The sequence below is a fragment of the Telmatherina bonti genome, assembly GCF_933228915.1.
Source record: "Telmatherina bonti genome assembly, chromosome: 13".
Taxonomy (NCBI): Eukaryota; Metazoa; Chordata; class Actinopteri; order Atheriniformes; family Telmatherinidae; genus Telmatherina; species Telmatherina bonti.
In genome coordinates, this window is record NC_136611.1 from 30,744,743 (window position 1) to 30,768,218 (window position 23,476).

A 23,476-nucleotide genomic window follows, 5' to 3' on the forward strand; every position below is an offset into this window, starting at 1 on the left:
TGCAGTTTTATCTCTCTCTCTCTATCTATCTATCTATCTATCTATCTATCTATCTATCTATCTATCTATCTATCTATCTATCTATCTATCTATCTATCTATCTGATAATTGCTCCTTAAATAAGTTTTAGACATTTTCATTTTTAGACTACAAGTAATTCTCAGAAAGGACTTGGCTGATACTGAATTATCATATTAGACTTTAAGGTGACATAATTGATAGCAAACATAGTCTTTTTATTATTATAGTTGTTGTCCAAGTTTGAATTCCACATAATGCTTGAAAATGCCTCATAACAGTTAAGTTGCATGACTGTAGCTAAAGTTTTATAGTACTTAAACATTATAGAATATATCAGGTTATATTTAGATATAAACACAGTTATACTGGAAAGTAAATTGTTAAAAGTTTAGAAATGTTTAACATAAATATTTACACACACGTACTTACATTGATCCATTATTTCTTAATAAAGATGTCACAGGTGCTTTGGTCCGTCTTTGTTATCTACGGACGACCCGCCATAAGGCTTTTATTTAGAAAAGCTTCACCGGAAGTACTTAGGTTGATACCAGTTGGCTTGGCAACCCGGGCCGTGTGCCTCGGCGGTGGTGGGATGAGAGAGGGACAGCAGCAGGGACTAAAGTGGAGGAGGTGGAGTCTGTCCCAGCCTGCATCTGGCCCGCTCCCCTTTCTGTCACCCCGGGCCAAACCCGCCCAGCTCCTCTCACTCACTCTCCGCCTGTTTTCCCGCACGGCTCGGCCCGGACACAAACACACACTTACACACACACTTACACAACAGCAGCAGCAGCCAGACTCACACACACCGCGAGGACACGGAATGGAGACGGAAGGGAGCCAGAGCAGCCTGTCCACCACGGACTCCCCTCACGACCCCTGGTAACGAAAAAAACTTAGCTTTTTAAACTTTCTGTCGTACCTCTGCTCACACACTCACCTCTCTCACACACACACACACACACCTCACAAACAAACCTGGTTTTCTGCTCGAGAACTCTGCTGTGCAGTCGGACTCAACTCACACACACCTCCACGCAGAGTTTCGTGTTTAAACCAGAGATGATACACTCATGTGTTCATGTCGCGATTCACTCTTTGTAAACCTCAGTAACAACTTTGTCATGACTGTGTGAGCAGGTAAACATGCAACTCACTGAATCCTCCTCTGTTGACTTGGTAAATATAACCATTTTCTCTCATTTTTTCCACAGCAAAATGTTCATAGGTGGACTCAGCTGGCAAACAACGCAAGGTAAAATCTTCTTCCACCACTAAGTCTGCTCAAATCTCACTTTGTCTTTAAAAAAAATCTAGGCAGGGATTGGAAATATCCACTTGATTCCTCTTTTATTTTTTTTTAAACTTGTTTCAAAAGCTGTACTTTTAGTGTTTCTATTTGTTTTCATTGAAAACGTTTGCTTTTTCTTCTCCCCCCCACCCTAAATTTTGCTCATGGAACCTGCTCCTGAATGAATGCCCCCATTCAGAACTTCCACAGGCTAACTGAGTGATTCATAAAAGCTCTCTCAAAGTATCATAAATTAGTCAGATTTGAATAAATTGAGGGATGTTATGTGTAATAATTATGTAATTTTATTTATTTAAAAAAAAAAAATCATTTATTTAATCTTGCTCACACTCTATGTTTGAGACTTTGAACTGAAAAATGTGTGAAAAATCTCAGCAGAGCAGCTAAAACCTTTCAAACTTTTTATTCCAAAATTAGTTTTTTAAAAAAATCAACAATATGAATGAGTCGTTCTTCCGTTTCTGTTTCCCAGAGGGTCTGAAGGAGTACTTCTGCAAGTATGGCGAGGTGAAAGAGTGTATGGTGATGCGAGATCCGGTTACTAAGCGCTCGAGGTGAGGGAGCTGTGTGTGCCTGGCTTCTCTGCTGGTGCTGAAAGTTTATCTGACCTCCATGATTCCTCTCTGCTCATAATGTATCATTACACATCAACATCAGCTCCTGTGTCAGTAATACCTTCTTCCCTCCGATGTCTGCAGAGGGTTTGGATTTGTCACCTTTGTTGATCAGGCCGGCGTGGATAAAGTTCTGGCCCAAACCAGGCACGAATTGGACTCAAAAACAGTGAGTTCTCTGTGTTTACTTCCCTCCACCGGCTAATCCCACCGCTCAGTGTTTGATTAGTGGATTTTCTAATAATCCGCTAGAGAGGTGAAACATTGCTGCATTTTAGTATATTTGCTGAGGGTTTGCTGTGCTGATGTTTTTCTAACTCTGTCATTAATACACACTGCGTACGTGGACTCTTGTCTGCGTCTGCTGCCCACCTCAGATGCGAGCACTTAACATGATAAAGTCATTAGTCGACACTCTGAGAAAGTGCTCTCTCATCTTTCTTCTGCCAAAGCAACAAAATGTCACCCAGTGTCAATTTCCATAGAAACAAGGGGAACAAGACAAGTCAATCTTTGATTTTGTCCTCTTTGAACAAGTGAGCCAAGACTGGGTTTTTTTCTGTCCCTAAGGGGGTAGAATTGACCTAATAGAAAATAAAAAAAAGTTTCTCAATGGAACAAGTGAATGCAACCTGAAACCATCAAGGTGTGAAAGTGACAATCAAACTCCTGCAAGCTTCTTGTTAATCTCAAGGGGAAGAAAATGGATTTTTGTGATGATAAATTCAGGCCCTTCCACCTGTGTGAATTGTAACTTAAAATGTATTAATGGTTTGTGTTGCAAAGTGTGTGTGTGCGTGTGTGGATGTCTTTTTTTTCCTTTTTTTTTTTTGTCCGTAATGAATGTGGGCTGGTCTGGGAACAATGTGGCCCGTTGGTCGCCATAGGGACCACTGCCCCCGCCTCTCTCTCCTCAGTGGGAGTGGTGATGGCTGCGGGTTAGTCACTGTATTGAAATGAGGGGAGGCTATTTCTTTTTTCCCTTTTGTGCTTTGAGTAAAGCACCTTTGCAACTCTTTGGAAGATAATTGGAAGCTGCAAAGAGGAGAATAAAGAATGTACAGGTTTTTTAGAAAGTTAAAGGAAAAAAAAACCAATTACTTAACTAACTTATTGAAAATTAGCAGATGTGAAATTTGTCTTTGACACTGATTTGACTTCTTTGTTGTTGTTGCCTCTTTTTAAAAATATTTTCTGCTTTAGTGTCACTTGCAAACATGACAGCTATGACAAGTAGTGCCATCATGGTTGGACGCCACTAACTCACCATGGGGTTTGTTTCCATAGTGACCCTCCCCTTCTCTTCCACTGTTGAAGAATGGTTCTGTCACAAAAGAAAAAAAAAACCCAATGCACATCACTTACAATAATTTCTTAGATAGCAGAAATCAAGACTGCACGTAAAGGCAGAAACAGGGGAGGACATGATACTGACATCGTCTCCTCATCGCCTCTTCACACAAGCAGCTTATTGAGTTTAAACATTTCAGACGTCATAGGTGGCGATTCTGTCTTTTTAATTTGAACTTTTCCTCACATCATGTGCATGTGCCACCTCTGCGCAAGCGCGCGGGCCATGGCAGGGCCCGTTGTGGCTGGCACTTGGGTGTGTCGGCTGCATTTGCTGGAGTCGGGTGGTGGGGGGGCTGTGGCTGTCTCATCGAGTGTGTGTTTGCTGCGGACTGGGCTCAGTAATCAGCAACAGGGGTTGGATGGTGAGTAGAGTAGGCCTTTTTAGACTGCTCCCACTGCCCCTCCCCTCTCCCTCATGCAGGCAGGTTATCCTGTTTGAGAGGCCAGAGAGGAAAGTTCTCCAGTGGCAACAGAAAGAATGTGCCATGCTGTGACCGACTGAACCGTTCTGTCGCTGGAATTAACAGAGCTTTACACCACTGTGAGGCTAAAGAGCAAATACAGTGCTGCAGAGGAATTTATTGGTACTTATTGTGTTAAAGGACAGATGTGGTCCAGTTTGCACCGGTGTAGTACATTCAGTGATTTATGAAACTACTTCTGCTCAAGCTGCCCCTTTGGGTGGCCTTCCAGCTTCCCGCTATTTGCCAAGTGAGGCGACGACCATTGCAAGCCGTCCCTTTGTGAGGCAAACTTTCAACTCGCTGAAGTTTCATAGCAAAGACACACAGCTCTCAAAAGGCATATGTTGTGACCCCTTCAACTGTTTCAGTACCGAGTTAAGTGGGGAAAAAAGTGCTGGCTGCAGGGGGGGTGGTGGCATCGGATAACCCCATCTGTGATTACTATGGCTCTCCTAACTAATAGGATTGGAGTCATCAGGCTTGAGTTGTTCCTCGGAGATGTTGACTGCTGCCCAATCGGCAGGTTGCTCCGACTGTGTTCCCAGCTCCGGCTTTGACAGGCAGCACGCTCGGCCAACTGTTGCATAGCTGGGATGTAGATGGTCAAAGGGGATTGCCCTGATTTCATAAAGCTCTCTTGGAATTATGTCCAAGCTTCTTCCCTGTTACCTTGCTCTGAGTGCAGAATGAGGCTCAAACTCTGTAGACGACGTCTCTGAAGCCTTTAAGTAATTTCACACAGCTTTATAAAGGAGGTTGGGTTTATAGCATCATGCTTGGAATAATCAGTCATGTCTCAAGTTTATTTTCTCTTCAGCGTTGAATGATTTTAGATTTTTCTGAATTATAAATATTTCTGAAGGTTTCATTTCTCCATCTTATCTGACTTCCAAACTAGACACTATTTATTGCTGTACGTAACCATTTTAAAATCAGATTGTTGGTAAGTACTACTGCAGATTAATGTGAAAGCAACCTCTCATGAACTACGAAGGCTGAACATCTAACTGAAGTAACAATAAGCAAAACGCCTCTGAGTACAAATCTTTGCACTGATCAACATTGTTTCCCCACAAAATAAACCGCTTTCACTCATGCGGCAAATTTATCTGTTTAATGTCCACAATTTCCTCCTCTTGGATGTGATGTGTGCTGCCATGTGTTTGATTTTGTTTGTTTGTTTGTGTGTGTGTGTCTGTTTGTTTTTGAATGTGCACAGGAGTGTTGGACATCAGGAGGGTTGGTGACCAGAGGTGACTATCAGAGTAGTCTAGCTACCATAGAGACTAAACATTAGAGTCTGCATTTGATCCTAAAGTCTTAGCCTATAGTTTTCTCACTCTGCTCTCTAGAACAGAAGTAAAAAAAAAAAACAAAAAAAAAACAAAAAGACAAAGAGAAAACTTGGGGTGATGTGAACTCTTGGTAGAAACAACAATGTTGCCCTTACACTGGTAAACGCATGAGGTTTACCATAGAGGTTCTAGCTCTCTATTGTAGTTGAACTCTACCCTCTCATGGTTACGGACTAACCATAGCGCTGTACTGTCTCACCATCTCTTAGTGTAACAGCAGTACAGTGTGGCGTAGTCTAGTTGTTCTCTAGCTCTATTAGACCAGTATAGACTAATATAGAGGTCTCAAATTCCAATTTTACTGTTCTGTGTATGATTGCATCCTCATGGCATGATCTGGTTCTCTCTCCAATCTTAACCTTGGTGACATTCAGTGGGCTTCACCACATCAAGGACCAGTTTACTGGATTTTCAAGTTGTGTTGTTAAGATTGATATGTAAAAATTTCTTTCTGTTGAGAAACAGTCAAGCTTGACCTCTTTAGTGGGATTAAATGCAAAGGGAAGAAACCACAGGGCAGAGGAAGATCCAGATCACCTGAATGTGTGCAGGATGATGAATAGCCCCTGTTGTTGTCATCACTTCTGTCAAATAGCTGATAGATGCAAAAGCAAACAAACACAAACAAGCAGAGCTGTATCGTTCTGCCATCAGCGTGGCGTGATTGACAGCTCCCGTTCCCGTGTCCCCTCCTCCTCATTTCTCTCACTGTCTCTCCGACACACTCTCGACCATCCTCGCTGAGTAGGTGAGGTGCGTTTGTGATTGTGGTGCCCGTGTGAGATTCCACGAGATCACATGTCACATGCTGGTGATGAGAGAGGCTGGGGTTCACTGGACGTTCCCGGGCATTCCACCTGAGCACTCACACACATGTATATTTACACTTACACGCATGCCAAAAGTGTGTGTGCAAAGGAATACATAATATATTATTATAGGCATAAACAAATTAATTGATATATTATTCAGAAACATAAAAGACCTTCAAAATGCCAGTAAAGTTGCTGAAATGCTGCCTTTTGTATGTAGAATTTCACAAACATACATTCATTATATATTTGTATGTGTACATATATATATATATATATATATATATATATATATATATATATATATATATATATATATATATATATATATATATATATATATATATATATGTGCCATATTTTTGTATTGATTCAGTTCACATCACGACAATAAAGTAAGTTTACGAAAAACTGTCATTTGAGGAGTTTTTGGGGTTTTTTTGCCATTTGTTACCAAAACAGCATGGTTTAGTACCTTGCAAACCAGAATGATGAGTTGTTTCATCACAGCTTCATACACTGACATCACTGTTAAGCACACATATACTGTATGCACACATGTAGTTTTAACAGTGTGTTCAGACACTACTGTGCAAAGTTCATCGTCAGATCTTGGTACGTTACACAATGGGAATCTGTTAGCAACTTTTTGATCTTACAGTGGGCGAGACACTGAAGGCAAAACTTTCTTTTTTTTGTTTTGAGGTTTTGAACAATTTAGCTTTTGTGAGAAAAAACTCAAAACTACCCATTTTTGCCAAATAGATGCTACATGAATCGCTCTAATTCCTGTAACATCAATTTTTCTACTGAAAACTAGTTTTATTTCCTTTTTCCTATTTTGGCCATTATATATTACCTTCAGAAAGTTTTCCTTGTCTGTATTCTAATGTTTTAGTCAGAGGACTTAATCCTTATGAACAGCCTGATTTATAGAACATTTAATTAAAAATCCCTCTAGTTACAAACCTTTTGACTTTAATTTATCAATAAAATTCTTAAACCTAAATCAGTATTTCTCAGACTGTAAGTAATCAGCTAGAAAAATTCCAAAAATGTATCGGTAAAAGATGTCAGCCTATTCACCTTGCATGTTGTGCTTTAAAAGTGAGTTTTATTTAGAGTAAACTAAACATGAAACATCTTCTGGATTTTCTTTTTAAGCATTGAGACAGCTTCATAAGACTGGAAAATAGATGTTTTTGCATCGTTGAGCAGCTGAATAAATCCAAACCAACTGGACAACATGGACCCTGGATTTCTCCTTTATTGCAGAGTTTTTAAAGAATGAAAGACGAGGCTCTGATATCAGAGTCCGGCGAGGGAAGATGACAAGCTTGGCAAGATGACTGGCTCTTCTGGGTCGCAGCACGTTACTAACCAGTCATTTCGTTCTCTGTATCCTCTCTTGTAGATTGATCCAAAGGTTGCTTTCCCTCGGAGAGCTCAGCCCAAGGTGAGATAAATTGTCCCCCTTTGTGATGAGCATTGGTTGCACCAGCTTGATGTGTGTTGAGTTTTTCAGCCTCTCATCTGAACTAATGCTGCATCATGTGATAAATGTGGCAGCTGCTGAACAGGAATTCGAGCGTTAGGTGACGAAAAGTTTCTGAGGTTTTAGCACACTTAAAAACCTGTTTTGTTTTCTTTTTGTGTGCTCCATCCTGGCTAAGGCTCTTTTGTCTTTTCTAAAGTTATTTTGTTTAGTTTTCAACAGAATCACACGATAAAAGATTATTGTAATAGATTAAAAAAAAAAAAAAGTGTGACTATATGTTGAATTTTTCCTTTTTTAAAAATTATTTTACCAATAATAGAGACAAACTAACACATAAAAAAGGGACATCAGTTTAAAATGAGTGTTTTTTCAATTGTTACTTTCGTGTTTTAAGTCTGACAGGAGTTGGTGTATAATACTGTTTTTACAATAAGTTAATTATTTAGTTAAATGAAAGATGTTTGATCAACTGTTTTTGCCCATAAATTAGTTTAAGCAAAAGTGCTCAGTGTTTGATGAGTAGCAGATGAATCATCAGAGCAAGATTTTAACATCTAAGATGTAATTACACAGAGCACTGCATCAAGTAAATAAACTATTAACAGGTTTTCCTGAGTCTCTCTGCAGATCATACAGCTGACTTGAGATTTTTGCGATATTGTCAGGGTTAACGGTCAGAGTGGGTCAAAACTATTTCTTAGTCTCACACCATTAGCTGGATTTTAAATGCTTCAACCCAAGTCATTTAGTTTGGTCCCTGAAATATATCTAATACCTCAGATTGAGACACAGATTGAATTGTCTTATAAAGGATACTCATTCCTAAAAATGACCCACAATGTAGCTGTGATATTTCAGCCATACATACTTGCTGGTTTTGTTTCTGATGGCAGTCAAAGTATTTTTTACTTTAATTGTTTAATATGACTTTTAAAGGTGGGTAACAATTTAAAGTTGATAGCTAGTATCAATGTATCATAGATTTAATGTTGTTTTTAATTTTTTTTTTCATTTAAGAAAGATGTTATAGCCCAAAATGTTGTTTTTTATTTTTAAATCTCGTGTAAAAATGGTTATATCTGTAATGACTTGATGGTGTGATGATTCAAAAGACAATTAAGTTTTCTAATAATTCCCAATGTGATGATACAAACTACTGTCTTTGTGTGTATTTAGGGGTAATATTGAAAAAAATACTCAACATGTTCGACACTGGACGATGTGATTTTACCTACCATGTCACAAACATGGTGGAATACATCTACAAATAGTAGATTTAGATGAAAATGCAAGTATTTCTAATGATCTTCGTTAATGAGTGCCTCTCTACTTCCAGCTGGTGACTCGAACCAAAAAGATCTTTGTGGGTGGCCTGTCAGTAAACACAACTATTGAAGACGTCAAGCAGTACTTTGACCAGTTTGGGAAGGTGAGTGTTGTTTAAGAGAAATTTAACACAGTTTTGGTGTCAGATTGACATGAGAATATAAGAATGTAAGAACTGAGTTAGATAACTTTGGCAGTTCTAACGGGCATGTAAGCGTTTCTTGGTGCAGAAGCAGATCGACAGCTTAGAAACACATAGTACCACATCCCACCAGCTCTGCTGATTCTGATTCACCACAAATTCTCAGAGAAAAACTTCACTTTGAGTGCCCGGAGATGAAGGAGTTACCGCGATGAGGAGGAGGAGGGCGAGAAAGGAGGGGAGAGAAAGGGCTGGAGGAGAGTAAGAGGAGGAAAAATAACGAAGCTGTGAGGCTCCGGGAGCAGCAGGCGAACTTTGGGTTGGGGGACTGCAAGAGGGAGTGGAGGGAGCGGGGATGGTGGGAGGTGATAGGGGGGGGGGGGGGGGGGGGTATAAAAGTTTTGTGCTGAGTGTGTGGTGATCGTGAGGAAGGAGGAGGGATTATCAGAATCTGAATTAATCTGATGTAACAGCTGCTACTACCCACAACCCCCTCCTGGCCTGTTACCGTGGTGACCTGGCTTGCCCATTGTCCCCATATAATTCTGTGGGTAAGGGGGTTTTTGTTCTGAAGGAGGAGGGATGAGGTGGTGTTTGGGGGGTGTTAGAACGAGTGCGTTGGTGGGGGTCAAATTAGCGGTTTAGTAACAATAAAAACAAGTTGAATGATTCTGCAAACCCAACAAACTTATCAGGCAGCTCCCGTCTGTGTTTTTATTTCTTAAACCATTTTATTCCTAAACTTTTAGCAAGTTTCTCATATATAATCTATGAAACTCTTCAAGGCTCGAGGCAGAGAATAGATGATGGGCTGACAAAGGCACTGACTGGGGAGGGAGGGCCGTACTTGTGGAAGCGCAGGAGAGGGAACTGGGGCAAAGATGGGGTGTGTTGTGTGTTTGGGGGGAGTGGTAACGAAGGCTTTATACCCCTATACAAAGCAAGGCAAATATTTTGTTAGTTTGCACAGAAGTTATATGCATACTTAATGGTCTTAGACTTTTCTAGCTCAATATTGTGAAAATGACCATGAATACTGTGTGTAATCAGGTGCAACATGTTAACTACTTTATTAATTTTTAGTGGTTGTTTGCAAAAAAAAAACACCAAAAATAAATAATAAAATGATAAATAAATCATCCAAAACCTTTCAGTATTCTGCACCTTAAGCTCCTTGAAACTTTTTTTTTTTTTTTTTAAGTCAAAGGTGCAAAAACTTCCTTTCAGTCGCCACGTTTCCAAGTGCGCGGCACTTTATTTTCAGCGCCAAAAGCTTTGGCCTCGAGTTTCTCTCTGCTCCCTCTTCAATCATAACGTCTAGATGAATTTTTGCCGAGAGAGATATCGAGGGATGGATGGTGAAATGTAGGCTGCAGCCATCCATGGAAGTTCCTGATTAGACTGCCTCACTGGACCTTTTGTGTCCCGTCCTGGTGAGGACAAAGGAGTGCGGAGAGGGATGGGCAGCGGATAACAGGGAAGATGAGAGTCGGAGGGGGGGGGGATGAGAGGGAATATTGTTTGGCCATACGCCATTTGAAAAATGTTTGAAATATTGACCAGTGATGTGCAATTTACTCTACTTGTGGTGCTTAACATAGTTGTGATGCTTTGCTTGGGTCCTCCAGGGTGATTTGGTAGGTTTTAGCTCATGACGGGATTGTATGGGATTCTGGGTTAGCCTTGTTAGATTTCGTCTCTTTCTCATAAATCTTACTGTGATCAGGATGCTGCACTCCTTTATCTCTGGGATTATTTCTTTTTTAGTTGTAAATTGTGATAATCTGGGGAGTTTCTTCGAATTATGCCTAAAATAATAAAATAAAAAATGTTTTTGGAGACATATAAAGTTGTATGCAGAGAGCAACTCTTAGGCTGGAAGCAAACGGTGACTTGAGAGGCGGACTAAAAGGTCCCCTTTCACACTGACACTCTTCACTCACCTTTGACCTTTCTGTGGGCAAAATGCCCTCAAGGGTTTACACACACACACACACATACACACAGACACTGCCCTATCACTGACACTCCTTTTTCGACTATGACAGATTATTCTGTGGAGAACATCCAGTAAACTTATTATAGACCAGGAGCGCAGATGAATTTACCAAATGTTTAAAAGGACCTTAGTGTTCAGACTGGAATATAAACATGTCAGCATGTGACAAGAGGAAGAAGGGAAGCAAAAAATCGTCGCAGAAAGAGTGGGTCAACTTTGGCATAAGAAACTGTGCATGTGTGTGTGTGTGTGTTCATTGAATAGACACCTGTGTCTTTGCTCTATAAAGGGAGGTTGGGCCAGAGGGAGAGGTCAAAGGGAGAGGAGGAGGAGGAATTATGGCTGACTGTGCCAACAAACAAAGCCTCCAGGCCTCTTTGTTCTTCCTCTCCCTTTGTTTCTTCTTTTTCTTTCCTTTCCACTTTGACAGAATCTTTCTCACTCTTACAGGACTCTGTACGCTCTTTCACTGAATCTCCACCTGTCACTATTCCTCTCACCATCAGCTCTACCTTCTCCTCGTGTCTCCACCTGCCCACAGGATTCACCTTTCTGCTCGTGACCTGCTGCTTGTGTTTGTCAGTGTTTCTGTCTTTGTGACCCGTTTGGTCTCATTAGCTCACTCCCATCATTCATAAAAGCATTTTGGATGTTGGCTGGAGTTAATACTTTGTTTTTATCTTTTTTTTTAGAGAACTTTTTGTACAGTTGCCATGGGAATGTCAAACTTTGGAAATGCAGAGAGGGGTTGTTTCTGTGAGGATTGTGACTGAAAGAGTTTAGCTGCAAACACAACCTCCAGCTTTTTCTGCTTCCGGTTGCATCTGTTAGCTTCATACAGCTCTGGGGCTTGTTTTACAGTTTTCAACATATTTTCCTGTCTTTACCCCCCTGGGCCTCCTCTTTGTAACCTGTCGCTCGTCTCTAGTCCACTCCTTTCCCCCCCTCCTCCCTCCTCTCTGTCCATCTGTTGCTGAGCCTCCCTGCAGAACTTGAGAAGGGCTGAGGTCAGGCAATATGCCGCGTGGCAAGACGGAGCACTGCGTAAAAGCCTGTGTTGTTTGTCTCCCTTTAGGTCGATGATGCCATGCTCATGTTTGACAAGACCACAAACAGACACAGAGGTGAGATGGACTAACCCTTCTCTCTGCCCACTCACTCCTCATATCCCTTCTTGCTCTGGATTTACTAGTCTTCCTCTAGACCTACTGGGGGTCTATTGATCCCCTTCAACCCCCCATACGCGTCTCCTTCCTGTAGGCTGATCTGGAGGAGACGAACAGGACTAGTCTAATTAGCCAGTCCGTTAATCGGGATCAGGATAAAGCCTCCTTAAGCACCTCCTCCCCACCCTGGGATTGATCGATTATGACAGCCTACCAGCTTTGCCCGGTCCTTCTGGCCGGGAAGGGAGGGGGGAAAAAAAGGATGAGTACAGAATAGCAACATTGAAAGGGGGGAAGGGGGGGAAATGTGTTAAGCAGCTATTACAGCACTAATTACTGCAGGATATTAGCTCTACCACTGTACAGAAAAGCCTACTGTCTAATTCCACCATACCACAGGGATTTTTTTTTAACCACAAACCTTGTGCTCATTAGGGTTTGGCTTTGTGACGTTTGAGAATGAGGACGTGGTGGAGAAAGTCTGTGAGATCCACTTCCATGAGATCAACAACAAAATGGTGAGAACCTTGATTCACACTTTGACGTCCCAGTCTTATTTAGAAAACTAAGCAGGACTTATTTTACTCTTGTCCGGAAACAGGTGGAGTGTAAGAAAGCTCAACCCAAAGAGGTGATGTCCCCCACTGGCTCAGCTAGGGGGCGCTCTCGTGTGATGCCCTATGGAATGGACGCCTTCATGCTGGGCATTGGTATGCTAGGTAAGTTAGTTTTGCTCAAGACAGGAAAGATGTGGCAGCACACCTGAAACTGATGGTTTCTGCTACTGGATTAAAGGCCTTACAGCCTTAAAGGTCATATGGCACCTCATGGGGAGAGTGCTGACCGCTGATGTGGGCTGCTGACTTCGCCTCATAGCTTTTATTATCCACACTTAAGACAATAAAAGTGTCCAAATAATGAAAAAGAAATATGTTCAAACCACTTGATACGTCTCCGTTATGTTTCATTGTATCTTTACACGTCAAGAATCGTAGTTACAGTTCATGGTCACACAAGAGGCACATTTAAAAGAAATCCTGACTGGTTGAGACACAGTTTCATACACATACACAGAATGACTGATACTTTAAACCAAACCAAAGGCAGCTCTCTTATCAGCAACCACTTATTAAAATTTTCTTTTTATCAAGCTCAAGCTGTGATAACTAATGAAGAGGTCTCCATAGTATTATTAGAGCAACTTTCCAGTAATTTGGATGATCCCCACAGAGGCAAAGCAGTAGTTTTACTCAGGCTGTTTGCAGGTTTAATACTAACGCTTTCATAGAGATAATCTTAAAATTCCAGCTGCAATATCATTCAAACTTCTTTTCTGATAGTTTTTCCTTGTTTTGGCAATAGTTTTTATAGAACTGGACCTAAACTTGCCGCACCAATGCTACCACCTACTGTCCAGTCTGAGAACTACTTTCCAAAACCTTTTAGTTTTTTTATTTAGCAAACACAGATCAATAGATGTAAAGCCACAGTGAGGACAAATTAAAAAAAAGAAAAAGAAAAAGGGATACACTGTTCTAACTTGTGGTTCTCATAATAGATAGCATCATAGTTAACACTTTTAGTGTTGTCCTGAGGTCAGTTTTCCTAGTATCTGGTTGCATGCAGAGAAAATCTGTGTTATGTGGACTGCTGGGACTGAAACTAAAGACTAAACCTGTAAGCTGCTCAGTCCTGTCTTTGTGAGGAAAACCAGACCATAAGTGTAGAATATCATCCACCTGCTTGTCACGAATGTAGAAGGCTTCAGTGCTCCTGTCGCAACACACAAACCGATTTCTCCATTCTGAGTTGTGCCGTTTATATTTTTCTTTGTAACGCTGCTGTTTTATGCTTAATGATGCACGTGCCATTATTGGCTCTTGAAGGGACTCATATTTCTGCACTTATTTTGTCCGTACAGGTTATCCAGGCTTCCAGACTGCCACTTACACCAGTCGGAGCTATGCAGGCATCACTCCTGGATACACCTATCAGTTCCCTGGTAATCAAAAGCAACTCACACGATTTTTGTCAAACTAACTGAGAAATTAATGTGGTCATGTTTCATTGGGAAAGTTCAAGTGAATAGCACAGGAAATCCTTAGTACAGGACATTTTTAAGTGTTTTTATTTTTTTAATCAGTGAAAAAATTGACACTGAAATGATTCCTGATTGTTTAGTAAATGATGAAATAAGAAATATGATCTGCTTGTTCTTGAGTTTAACACTCTGAAATGACTTGCAGCAACTTTGCACCTTGTGGGGGTGAAAAAATTATACAACAAATGTGCAAAATTTGTGTAAAATGACTCATTGTGTTGGATGAATTGTCATGTGGTCTGCAGCATATACCTAAAAGGCATGAATCCACTGAGCAGCATATTGAATGGAAAGGTGTTCTCAACCAACAGATTACTCAGTAACAAAATGTGTCATTGCTAATAAGAACTAAAAAGCTTTAACCATATCTGTAAATACACAGTAATAGGTGCAGTTTTATGTTGACTTGGCAGTGTGCACGCTGTCACAAATACAAACATGTCTCCATAGATGCACATGACACACTCTGAGTGGAAATGGCTGCTTGTAAATATCAGGGAGTGGAAATGCTTTTGCTTGTGTGAGTGTTCGTGTGCATGTGCATTCTAGCATGGCTGTGTATTTCAGTGGAGTGTGTGATGCTGAGCCGGGAAATAATCCCAATTTAGATTTTTAACTAATTGAAAATGTAAATTGTGTCTTTTTTTTATTTTTTATATTAAATCTTTCCTTGAATTAGACGTTATCAGTTTGAATGACAAATTTGTAACACTTGCTTTATTTCTTGCTATTTCAGAATGATTACTGGGAGCATTGTTTACTCCACTTTTTGGACTATAAAGCATCTTTCCATCCTTTAATTCCTGTTTGCATTCCTCAAGCCCCTTGTGTTCACCTCCTCACCTTTGAGGTGTTTCCCTTGCCTTAATGTGTGTGCGTGTTGTCATTGTTGGTGGCGGCGGTGTGTGTCTCAACAGCACTCTGATGTTTCTGTTTTAGAGTTCCACTTAGAGAGGACTCCCCTTCTGACTTCACCCCACCCCCCTGAGCTCACAGGTCAGTCAGCCGCTCCTCTGGACTTTACAAGCAGCATGTTGTCAGTCTGCTTCACAACACATTAGCATCATCATCTGATCACTCTGGTTTGCATGTTTGTGTTTGTCGATGCTCCTTGGTTTCTCTTTGAAGACAGGATTGCGGACAGTAATGGCGAAGGTTGTAATTGTTAAAAAAGGCTTCCTCCATTTTATCAGAAGCCCTCTGTTAATACATGATAAATGACTTGTAATATGATTCTGTTGTTTGTTGCATGCTTCCAAACCAAGATGCTTAACCTGGATTTTTTTCTTTGCTATCTCATCAGCCATTCCTCTTACAGCATACGGACCAATGGCTGCAGCGGCGGCGGCGGCAGTAGTCCGAGGTATAAACATGTCAAGTAAAGGTCAAAACTAAAATCCAATTTAGCTGGATTGTTAACATTTTCTTATTAGCAATAAGCACAGGAGAGGTTGGTTGGAAAGTTTTTTTTTATTTGTTTCTTTCATTGCGGATTTAATTATAAATGGAAATCAATTCAATATTTTAAAAAAGTGTAAATATAATTTTGAGTTAAAGTGGTGGATTATCTCAGTTTCATCCCCTGAACATCCTGCTAGTCCAGCGAAAAGAGATTCACATGAGATACACATGAAAAATCGTTTTGGAGAAATTACTTTAAACCCTTAAAGATTTAAAAAATTTACATTTTAATATCTGTATCCATCATTAATCTAGTCGGTGCTCGCTTGACTGTTGCACTACAGCGGAAATAGTTTAGACTGTGTGACCTAATGCTTCATTCTTCTCTCTTTGTGCACTCCATGATATTAATGATCTAGTTATCAGCAGAGGATTTAATTCATGTCACAAAACTTCATTAGTGGATTTTCCAGGATGGAAAATCAAATATTTTTTTATTTTGCTTTTAGGCTCCACCCCTTCCCGCTCTGCTGGATTTTTAGGTACAAGCAGCCCTGGTCCGATGGCAGACCTTTATGGAACAGCCAGCCAGGAGTCGGCTGTCAGCAGTTACCTCAGTGCTCCGAGCCCTGCCCCAAGCACTGGATTCAGCCATAGTTTAGGGGTAAGTTTACATCACTGATGATTATGTGTTTCAGCGCTGAAGCCACAGGTTGTGTGCTGTGTTTGGTACATCGCTGCATGGTGGAATAAATGAGAAGCTGGCACCACGCTTGTACCTTTCCATTAAATCCTAAGGCCAAACTTGTCAGTCAGCTTAACTTGATGTGAAGAGTGTAAAGAAATGGCTTCTGGCTCACAAAAACTACATTGTTACACATTTGAATCTTTCATTTTTTAAAACAGCCTGTTTCCAGTCACAGAGACTAAACACATGTTACTAAATTAGTTTTAGGGACACATGCCGGCATTATTTGTAACAGGCGTGTTAAAGTAGGGTTGCCTATTAAACATGCAGGGTAGGGGGGCCTGAGGACCGGAATTGAGAAACACTGCCTTAATGTGTGTCTGTGTTGTCCTTGTTGGTGGCAACACTTCATATTTTATTTACAATCTTTGATAGGAACCTACAAACAAGCCACATGAAAAATTTAAAACAAGAGCTCAAAGTGTTAAAAATTATAGTTAGTATTTGAAAGTATAAATGAGGCAACTTATCTAAAATATATATCTGTAGTCTGTCATCCTAGTTACCACACTGTAAAACTGCAGATTTATAACTCGTTACATTTGGTCATGAAAATGTTTAACTGTTAGGAAAAGCCTTGAAATCCCCATATTTTGAAACCTACAATAACAGAGACTTTATTGTAAAACACTGACAGCTCTCCTGAAAATGTCATCAACAGGTCTTCTTTTATTTCACAGAATCCAACTATCCACTTGCACAACTCACATTATTATTATGACTCTATTTAATCCAGTGGTGCCATCTTATTAGAATGTATCCAGAAGGCATGATTAAAATCAATAAATACATATCTGAAGTAGCTGAAAATCTTTATAAGATCACGGAGTTGATTGTTGCACTTTCGCACAACCCCTTTATTACACGGCCTTGAATGGCCATCTGACCAACTGTGGATATTGGTACTGAGTTTGTTCATATTTCTTTTTGTAGCCCTGCAGATTGAGTTGCTGCTAAAGGGTTAGGGGTTGGATGCACTACTTTTGATTAGTCAGTTTTAAATGCTATCGACTGTGGTCAGAACCCCCTGCGTAAAGCATAAAGCATTTCTGACAACTGTGCTAAAACTAAAGGAAAATTAAATGAAACGGAAATTTCAATGAAACTCTTTTAAAAGGAATATTTTCACCATCTAAAACAGATCAAACCTAAAAATGTCTGTGTTTTCAGCAAAAGCCACATTGTGGATGTACGTGGCTTCACTTTTGCATGAAATTGTTAACACTTTGACAGCTGAACGTCTGCATAGCAACACATTCTGCAGTGTTCAGAAACAGCTCATGCTCTGATCATGTGGCGCTATGGAGCAAGTTTCTTGAGCCCAATATTTGTAACTGTCTGAGCTAGAGGTGATGCAGTGTAAATACACACAATATAGTTCTTATTTATATCACTTTTATTACCCGGTGGCTCCATTCTGAGTTGCTTTTTAGCGTTGCCTGCTAAGAAATGATTTAATTCTCCGGACAGAGCTTTCAGGCTGTACTACACACATTAGAAAAAAAGAAAAAGAAGAAATATCCTTTCAATGATAGCAAGGCTTTCTGTTTTGCTGTTTTTAATCTTTTTGCTAAACTAAACCAACCTTTACCAACCTTCTGCTGGTAAAGGGATTTTAGAGATTGAAGAGTAGTGTTGATCTTTTTATTTGCCTGCTTAAGAAAATAGACCAGATTTTTAAGTTCTCATACTTCGCTTTAAAATTCCTCCTCGATGCTCAAGTTACATACGCATGAAGATAAAAACATAAGTGACACATTATTTTCTTTGTTATAAGTCTGAAAGAAAATGTTATTCTCCCCTCACATTTCCACATCTAAAGTTTTGTCTAAAACAAAACCACAGCAGCTGTATTCACTGATGATCATCCTCAAAGACTTCAAAGATAAAAGATTTTACCTCATATGAACTCAAAATCAGCATTTTGTCGAACAGTAACTTTAACACTGCATGCTTGCTTCCCACAGGGCCCTTTGATTGCCACAGCCTTCACTAACGGCTATCACTGAGAGTGTGAGTGAGTCTTCGTGCTAGCTGCTATCTTTATGTGTAACATAATGTAACATAACATAAGAAGACCACTGAATAATGCAACTGGTTTGTGTGTCAGTGCAGAGCCGTAGACTGAGAGCTGGAAGGAGTTGAAGCTGCTTTGGAGCTGATCTGGCCTGTCTCTGTCCAGTGTACGTCTCCAGCTAAGGGGGGAGGGCACTGAAGCTTCACCCCTCCACACTGGTGTCGACCCTACTGATGTTTCACTAAACTCCACCTTGTCTGAATATATGTTTAAAAAATTGTTTGCAAAATGGAGCAAAAAGCTTATTGTTACATGTAATAGCTACACATTTAAATGCTGTAGTTTTTTTCTTTCATGTTTTTTGTGATTGCCACATTATGGCATTATTTGTTTTATCCGTCTTTTTTTTTTCTTTTTTTGGGAGGGCTTTATTTTACCTCTAAAATGATCTCTCTGAGATAAGAGGACTGAAGCCTCCAGGTGACGCCTGTTTGAACATCTGGAGCTGTAAAATGACTGGAAACTATATTTGTCTCTAGTTCATACTGAATTTTAACACTTTGGTATTAATATTATTTCTTGAAATAATGCCACAAATTGTATATCATGTTAGGTTTTAACAACAATTTGTTACGCTAACAATGATCAAACAAGAAAGGTCATTTGTCACAGTTACATAATTAACTTTCATGAGCTGTACTTTTTTTATTTGTAAAATATTGTAAATATGAGTGGTTTCTGGGTGACGGGGCTCTGCTGTTTTTCAAGTTGGAAGGCTTTTGGAGGTATGGTACATTTAATCGATTCCTATGTGTTGGAGAGCTTGACTCTTACGTGTTATAATCCCACCTGGAGGTCAAGAACATTTCAGTGTGTCTGTCTATGTTAGACCAGCCATACTCTGTATTTCTCTCCAGGAGTTTATAAACCATGTATCGTGTGAGTCTTTTATGACAGTCAGAAGCTTCCTCAGAGATGACATTTTTACTTTGAGTTCAGCAGGAGTGAGGGTGAGTCTGGAGCAAACAGTTACTGCGTTTGGGCGATAAGGGTGTGAAAACACTCCTCTGTCTGGAGAGGGAAAATATGCTGTTTCTTACTTTATCATATTGTTGTTTTAACTGATTTTCAAATATGTGATGATTGCTTGTGAAGGAAAATGAAGGACAAACATGCAGGAGCAGTCAGTGATTCCCTTCTGCAGGTTAAGTGGATGTTTGTGTGGGCATGTCATGTGGTTTTCTACACATTGGGTTCCAATGTGCCATGTGCTGTTTTTTTTTTTAGATTTCTCAGTTGAAAAATGTGAAATGTTGATCAGATTTTTTTTTTTTTTTTTTTTTTACATTAACATCTTTTTTCAAAGTGTGGATGGTTAAAACCTTTTAGAAAAGGAAGCCCTTAAATGGGTTTCTCCTTTACCCCATCCATCACTGCATATTCACTGGAGGTCACGGACTGTAGCAATGTGACGCTTTTTTTGTTTTAGACCAAAACAAGAGCTACTAGGATGTTGCACTGGCGGATCATGATAAATGTATTTTCCTTAGCTGAAAAAACAAAGCACTCTTGATCTACAACATACCAGGTTTTACATTTTGATACACTTGCCCTCAATGCTGAGGTTTTTTCAGACTTTGATGCTGTTTTCACTGAAAATAACAATCTTGTCAACACTGTAACATTTTCTGATTTTGTTTTTCCTGTCATGTTATTCCTGAGGGGGGAAAAAACTTTTTAAAATTCCTAATAAATTATTTTAAAACATTCCACTCTGATCTCCTGTTGATTTTTTTTTCTTTTTACATTTTTTTAAACAGTTGATTTTATAACCTTTTAAAGCATTTTCTTAAGGATTATGATTTCTGCTATTGCTTTACAGTAGTACTTTATGGCTTATGTGGATTTTGTTTTTAGTCTTAATTTTACCATTAAAGAAATTTCACATTTTTATACAATATTTAAATAAAAGACTGAAAAATGAAGATACAATTATGGCAAATTTTCATGCACATATGGTACCCTGATATAGATAATTAAATCTATTTCTAACCATTTTTCTGAGTTAGAACATAGAGATAAAAAGATTTCATTATCAGCTATGATTGTGCATGATATACATCATATACCACAATATAAATATGTAAATGGGAAAGAACAAAAGTACAGTAAACACATATCTATGTTTCAGTTACTAAAGTGATGAAAAACTTTTATGAAGGCTTTATATAATTTAAAACATGAGGTAGATTAGCTTCAAAATGAAATTCAGGATTCTGGGACACAGTTTCACATGTTACTTGTAGTAACTCAACCACCCAATGGAAATGACCAAATTCAGCATTGTGACTGTTGTCACAGCCTGTGGCATCACTATTATTGGCAATTTTTTCCCCACTAAAGAACAACAGTATCACCGCTATTGACCCTCTGTCTAAGGTTCAATAGGAGACTGAAGTAGGAATAATTGTCAGTATCCACTACCCTTCACCAGAGGAAATATGACCATTGAGCCAGAGAGTGGGTGGGGAGCACTGGCCAATAGGATGAATGGAGTTTTCCACTACACTTGTCTGACCTACTGGCTATTGAATTTACTGGACTGAATTTTAACTTTTCAGTTCACTTTCAGTTTAATTCTGCTTATCTATACAGCACCAATTCAAAACAAAGTATACAAACTAAGCAAGTTGAATTCTGGTCCTATTAAAACAATTCAGTTCCACTAAACTGAAATACAAATAATTACAATATGATATGGTTCGACACAATGTGATACAAAGCTATATATGATGTGATAGGATACGATATGATGCGATGCAATGCGATACGATGCGGTGCGGTGCGGTGCGGTGCGATGCGATGCGGTGCGGTGCGGTGCGGTGCGGTGCGATGCGATGCGGTGCGGTGCGGTGCGGTGCGGTGCGGTGCGATGCGATGCGATGAGGTACGTGCGATGAGGTACATAGCTCCAAAGATCATGATTTCACTTTTTTCTGAATTTAGATCATCGATTGCCGACTAGCAGCTGGGCTACGTCATTCAGGGGATTCCTTGCTTCCGCTTCAGGTTGGTGGCAGGTAGGCTCAGTGGCGGTGCAGCATCACACGTTTTAATTACATTTTACCCATCCGGTACTGCTCTCTGCTGTTTTTCGTTTCAGAGATCGGCGCTGGGTGTTCTAAGGCTTGGTTCAGTAGCCTGGATCATTCATTGCTGCGGCAAGCTGTTGCCAGTAGCATTACTGGTTCTGAGGCATACGACGGTGTTCCAGTTTTATGGTCAGGCGGAAGCTGACATAAATATGCTGGAGCTAGACTAGTCGATGCCAAAATATTGTCACCCGCGTTGCACTGGACGGACGCCGATCTCCTTTTACCAGGAAACGGGGAGCGTTACGGTGTATCAAACTGCTCTGGAGACCGCTGCTGCTCTGCTCTGACGCATCTTTCCAGGTGTTCCCTCGGCCGCTCTGTTACTGCGGCTTCAACTTCACTTCATTTCCTTCTCCGCCTTCAACAACTTCTTGGAGAAGAGGAAACGCTAACGTGGGCGCCGGATTCACCACGAGCTGGTGCAGACTGGACAGTCGAGCCGCCCATGATAGTGGGGAACGGAAGGACATTTTCTGGGACAAAGCTGTTTAATCTTAATATTTTTATATTGTTTAATTTTGTGTTTTAACCATTTCTGGGTTTTTTTTCTCAGGTGCTGAGACTGCAGTGGTGGATTGGTGTCCTGGTGGTGGTGCCTCCCTACTTCTTTGGTGTGGTTTTGTTTATCCTTTTATGTGTGGTGTTCTTGGGGTCCCTTCCCTAGTTCTCTGGACACATCCACCCCAGTAGGTCTCAGCCCTGATTTACCTTAAAGTATTTTTGTAGATTTTAAATAGGAATAATATCTATTTTTATATCTGTAACTGATGTCTCTGCCTCCATTGCTAACGAACCTGAGTGCCTGGTGGTGGGTGTAACCACCTAGCTATTTTCCCTGGACATCATACCCAGGGTGGCGTTGTCCGGTTTTATATCTTTAGCTTGTAGCCGACTCTTTTGAACTGCCACACAAACACCCTAATTATATTTCCATGCATTTATTTGAAAATGGGAGTCAGGTCCTGCCTCAAGTGGAGGAGTTTAAATATCTCAGGGTCTTGTTCACGAGTGAGGGAAAGATGGAGCGTGAGACTGACAGGCAGATCGGTGCAGTAATGCGGACTCTGCACCATTCTATCGTGGTGAGGAAATAACTGAGCCAGAAGGCAATGCTCTCGATTTACCAGTCGGTCTATGTTCCTACCCTCGCCTACGGTCATGAGCTGTGGGTCATGACCGAAAGAATGAGATTGCACATACAGGTGGCAGAAATGAGTTTCCTCCGCCGGACTTTCCCTTAGAGATAGGGTGAGAAGTTCGGTCATCAGGGAATGGCATAGAGTAGAGCCGCTGCTCCTCCACATTGAGAGGAACCTGTTGAGGTGGCTCGGGCATCTGGTGAGGATGCCTCCTGGACACCTTCCTGGTGAGGTGTTCCAGCACGTCCCTCTGGGCAGACACTCAGGGAAAGACCCAGATAAATGTGGCTGTGGAGAGGGAAATCTAAGCCTCTCTGCTTAGGCTGCTGCCCCCTGACCCGACCCCAGATAAGTGGCAGAAAATGGATGGATAGATGGATGGATGGATGGATGGCATTTGATGTTAATTGTAAAGTTTCTGTCCAATGGTAGAACCCTGTAATGAAGACCAATCTTTAAACATCACAGTAACAATACATAAATGCCTTATTCCTGTGTCAGTGTTTTTTGTATTTGTGTTCTCCTCCCTGAGAAACCATCAAAGGTTCATGAAGGTCTTAGAAATATCCAAATATGATAGTTAATGCAAAGTGGTCTGTGTTAAAGTTATTGTTTTAGGCAGCAACAGTAAGGTTATGCATCTGCATTTACTGATACGTGTTTGTTCTCATTAAACTTCAGTAAAATAAAAAATAACATGGATTGGTAATATTTTGTAATTTACAATTCATAAATCCAACCTCTATATTTTATTTCCCAGTAACCCTCTCCAAATCTCTCTGCAGCTCAGACCGGTCTGCGTTTGCCTCCCTGTCGTACCTCTCTGCTGGCTGATTTCTCTCTTCCATCATCA

At 40.4% G+C, this 23,476-nt stretch overlaps 1 protein-coding gene across 1 annotated transcript; it reads left to right on the forward strand.

Annotated features, from left to right (window-relative positions):
* The first annotated feature begins 679 nt into the window (after nt 1-679).
* Nucleotides 680-20,084, forward strand: msi1b (musashi RNA binding protein 1b). Its single transcript, XM_079251332.1, has 14 exons — nt 680-903; nt 1,236-1,276; nt 1,806-1,887; nt 2,032-2,116; nt 7,346-7,387; nt 8,766-8,858; nt 11,972-12,020; nt 12,498-12,580; nt 12,664-12,781; nt 13,984-14,064; nt 15,103-15,159; nt 15,467-15,526; nt 16,074-16,228; nt 18,428-20,084. The coding sequence occupies exons 1-14, from the start codon at nt 845-847 to the stop codon at nt 18,455-18,457; spliced, it is 1,035 nt and encodes a 344-aa protein (XP_079107458.1). The 5' UTR covers nt 680-844; the 3' UTR covers nt 18,458-20,084.
* Nucleotides 20,085-23,476: the final 3,392 nt, after the last annotated feature.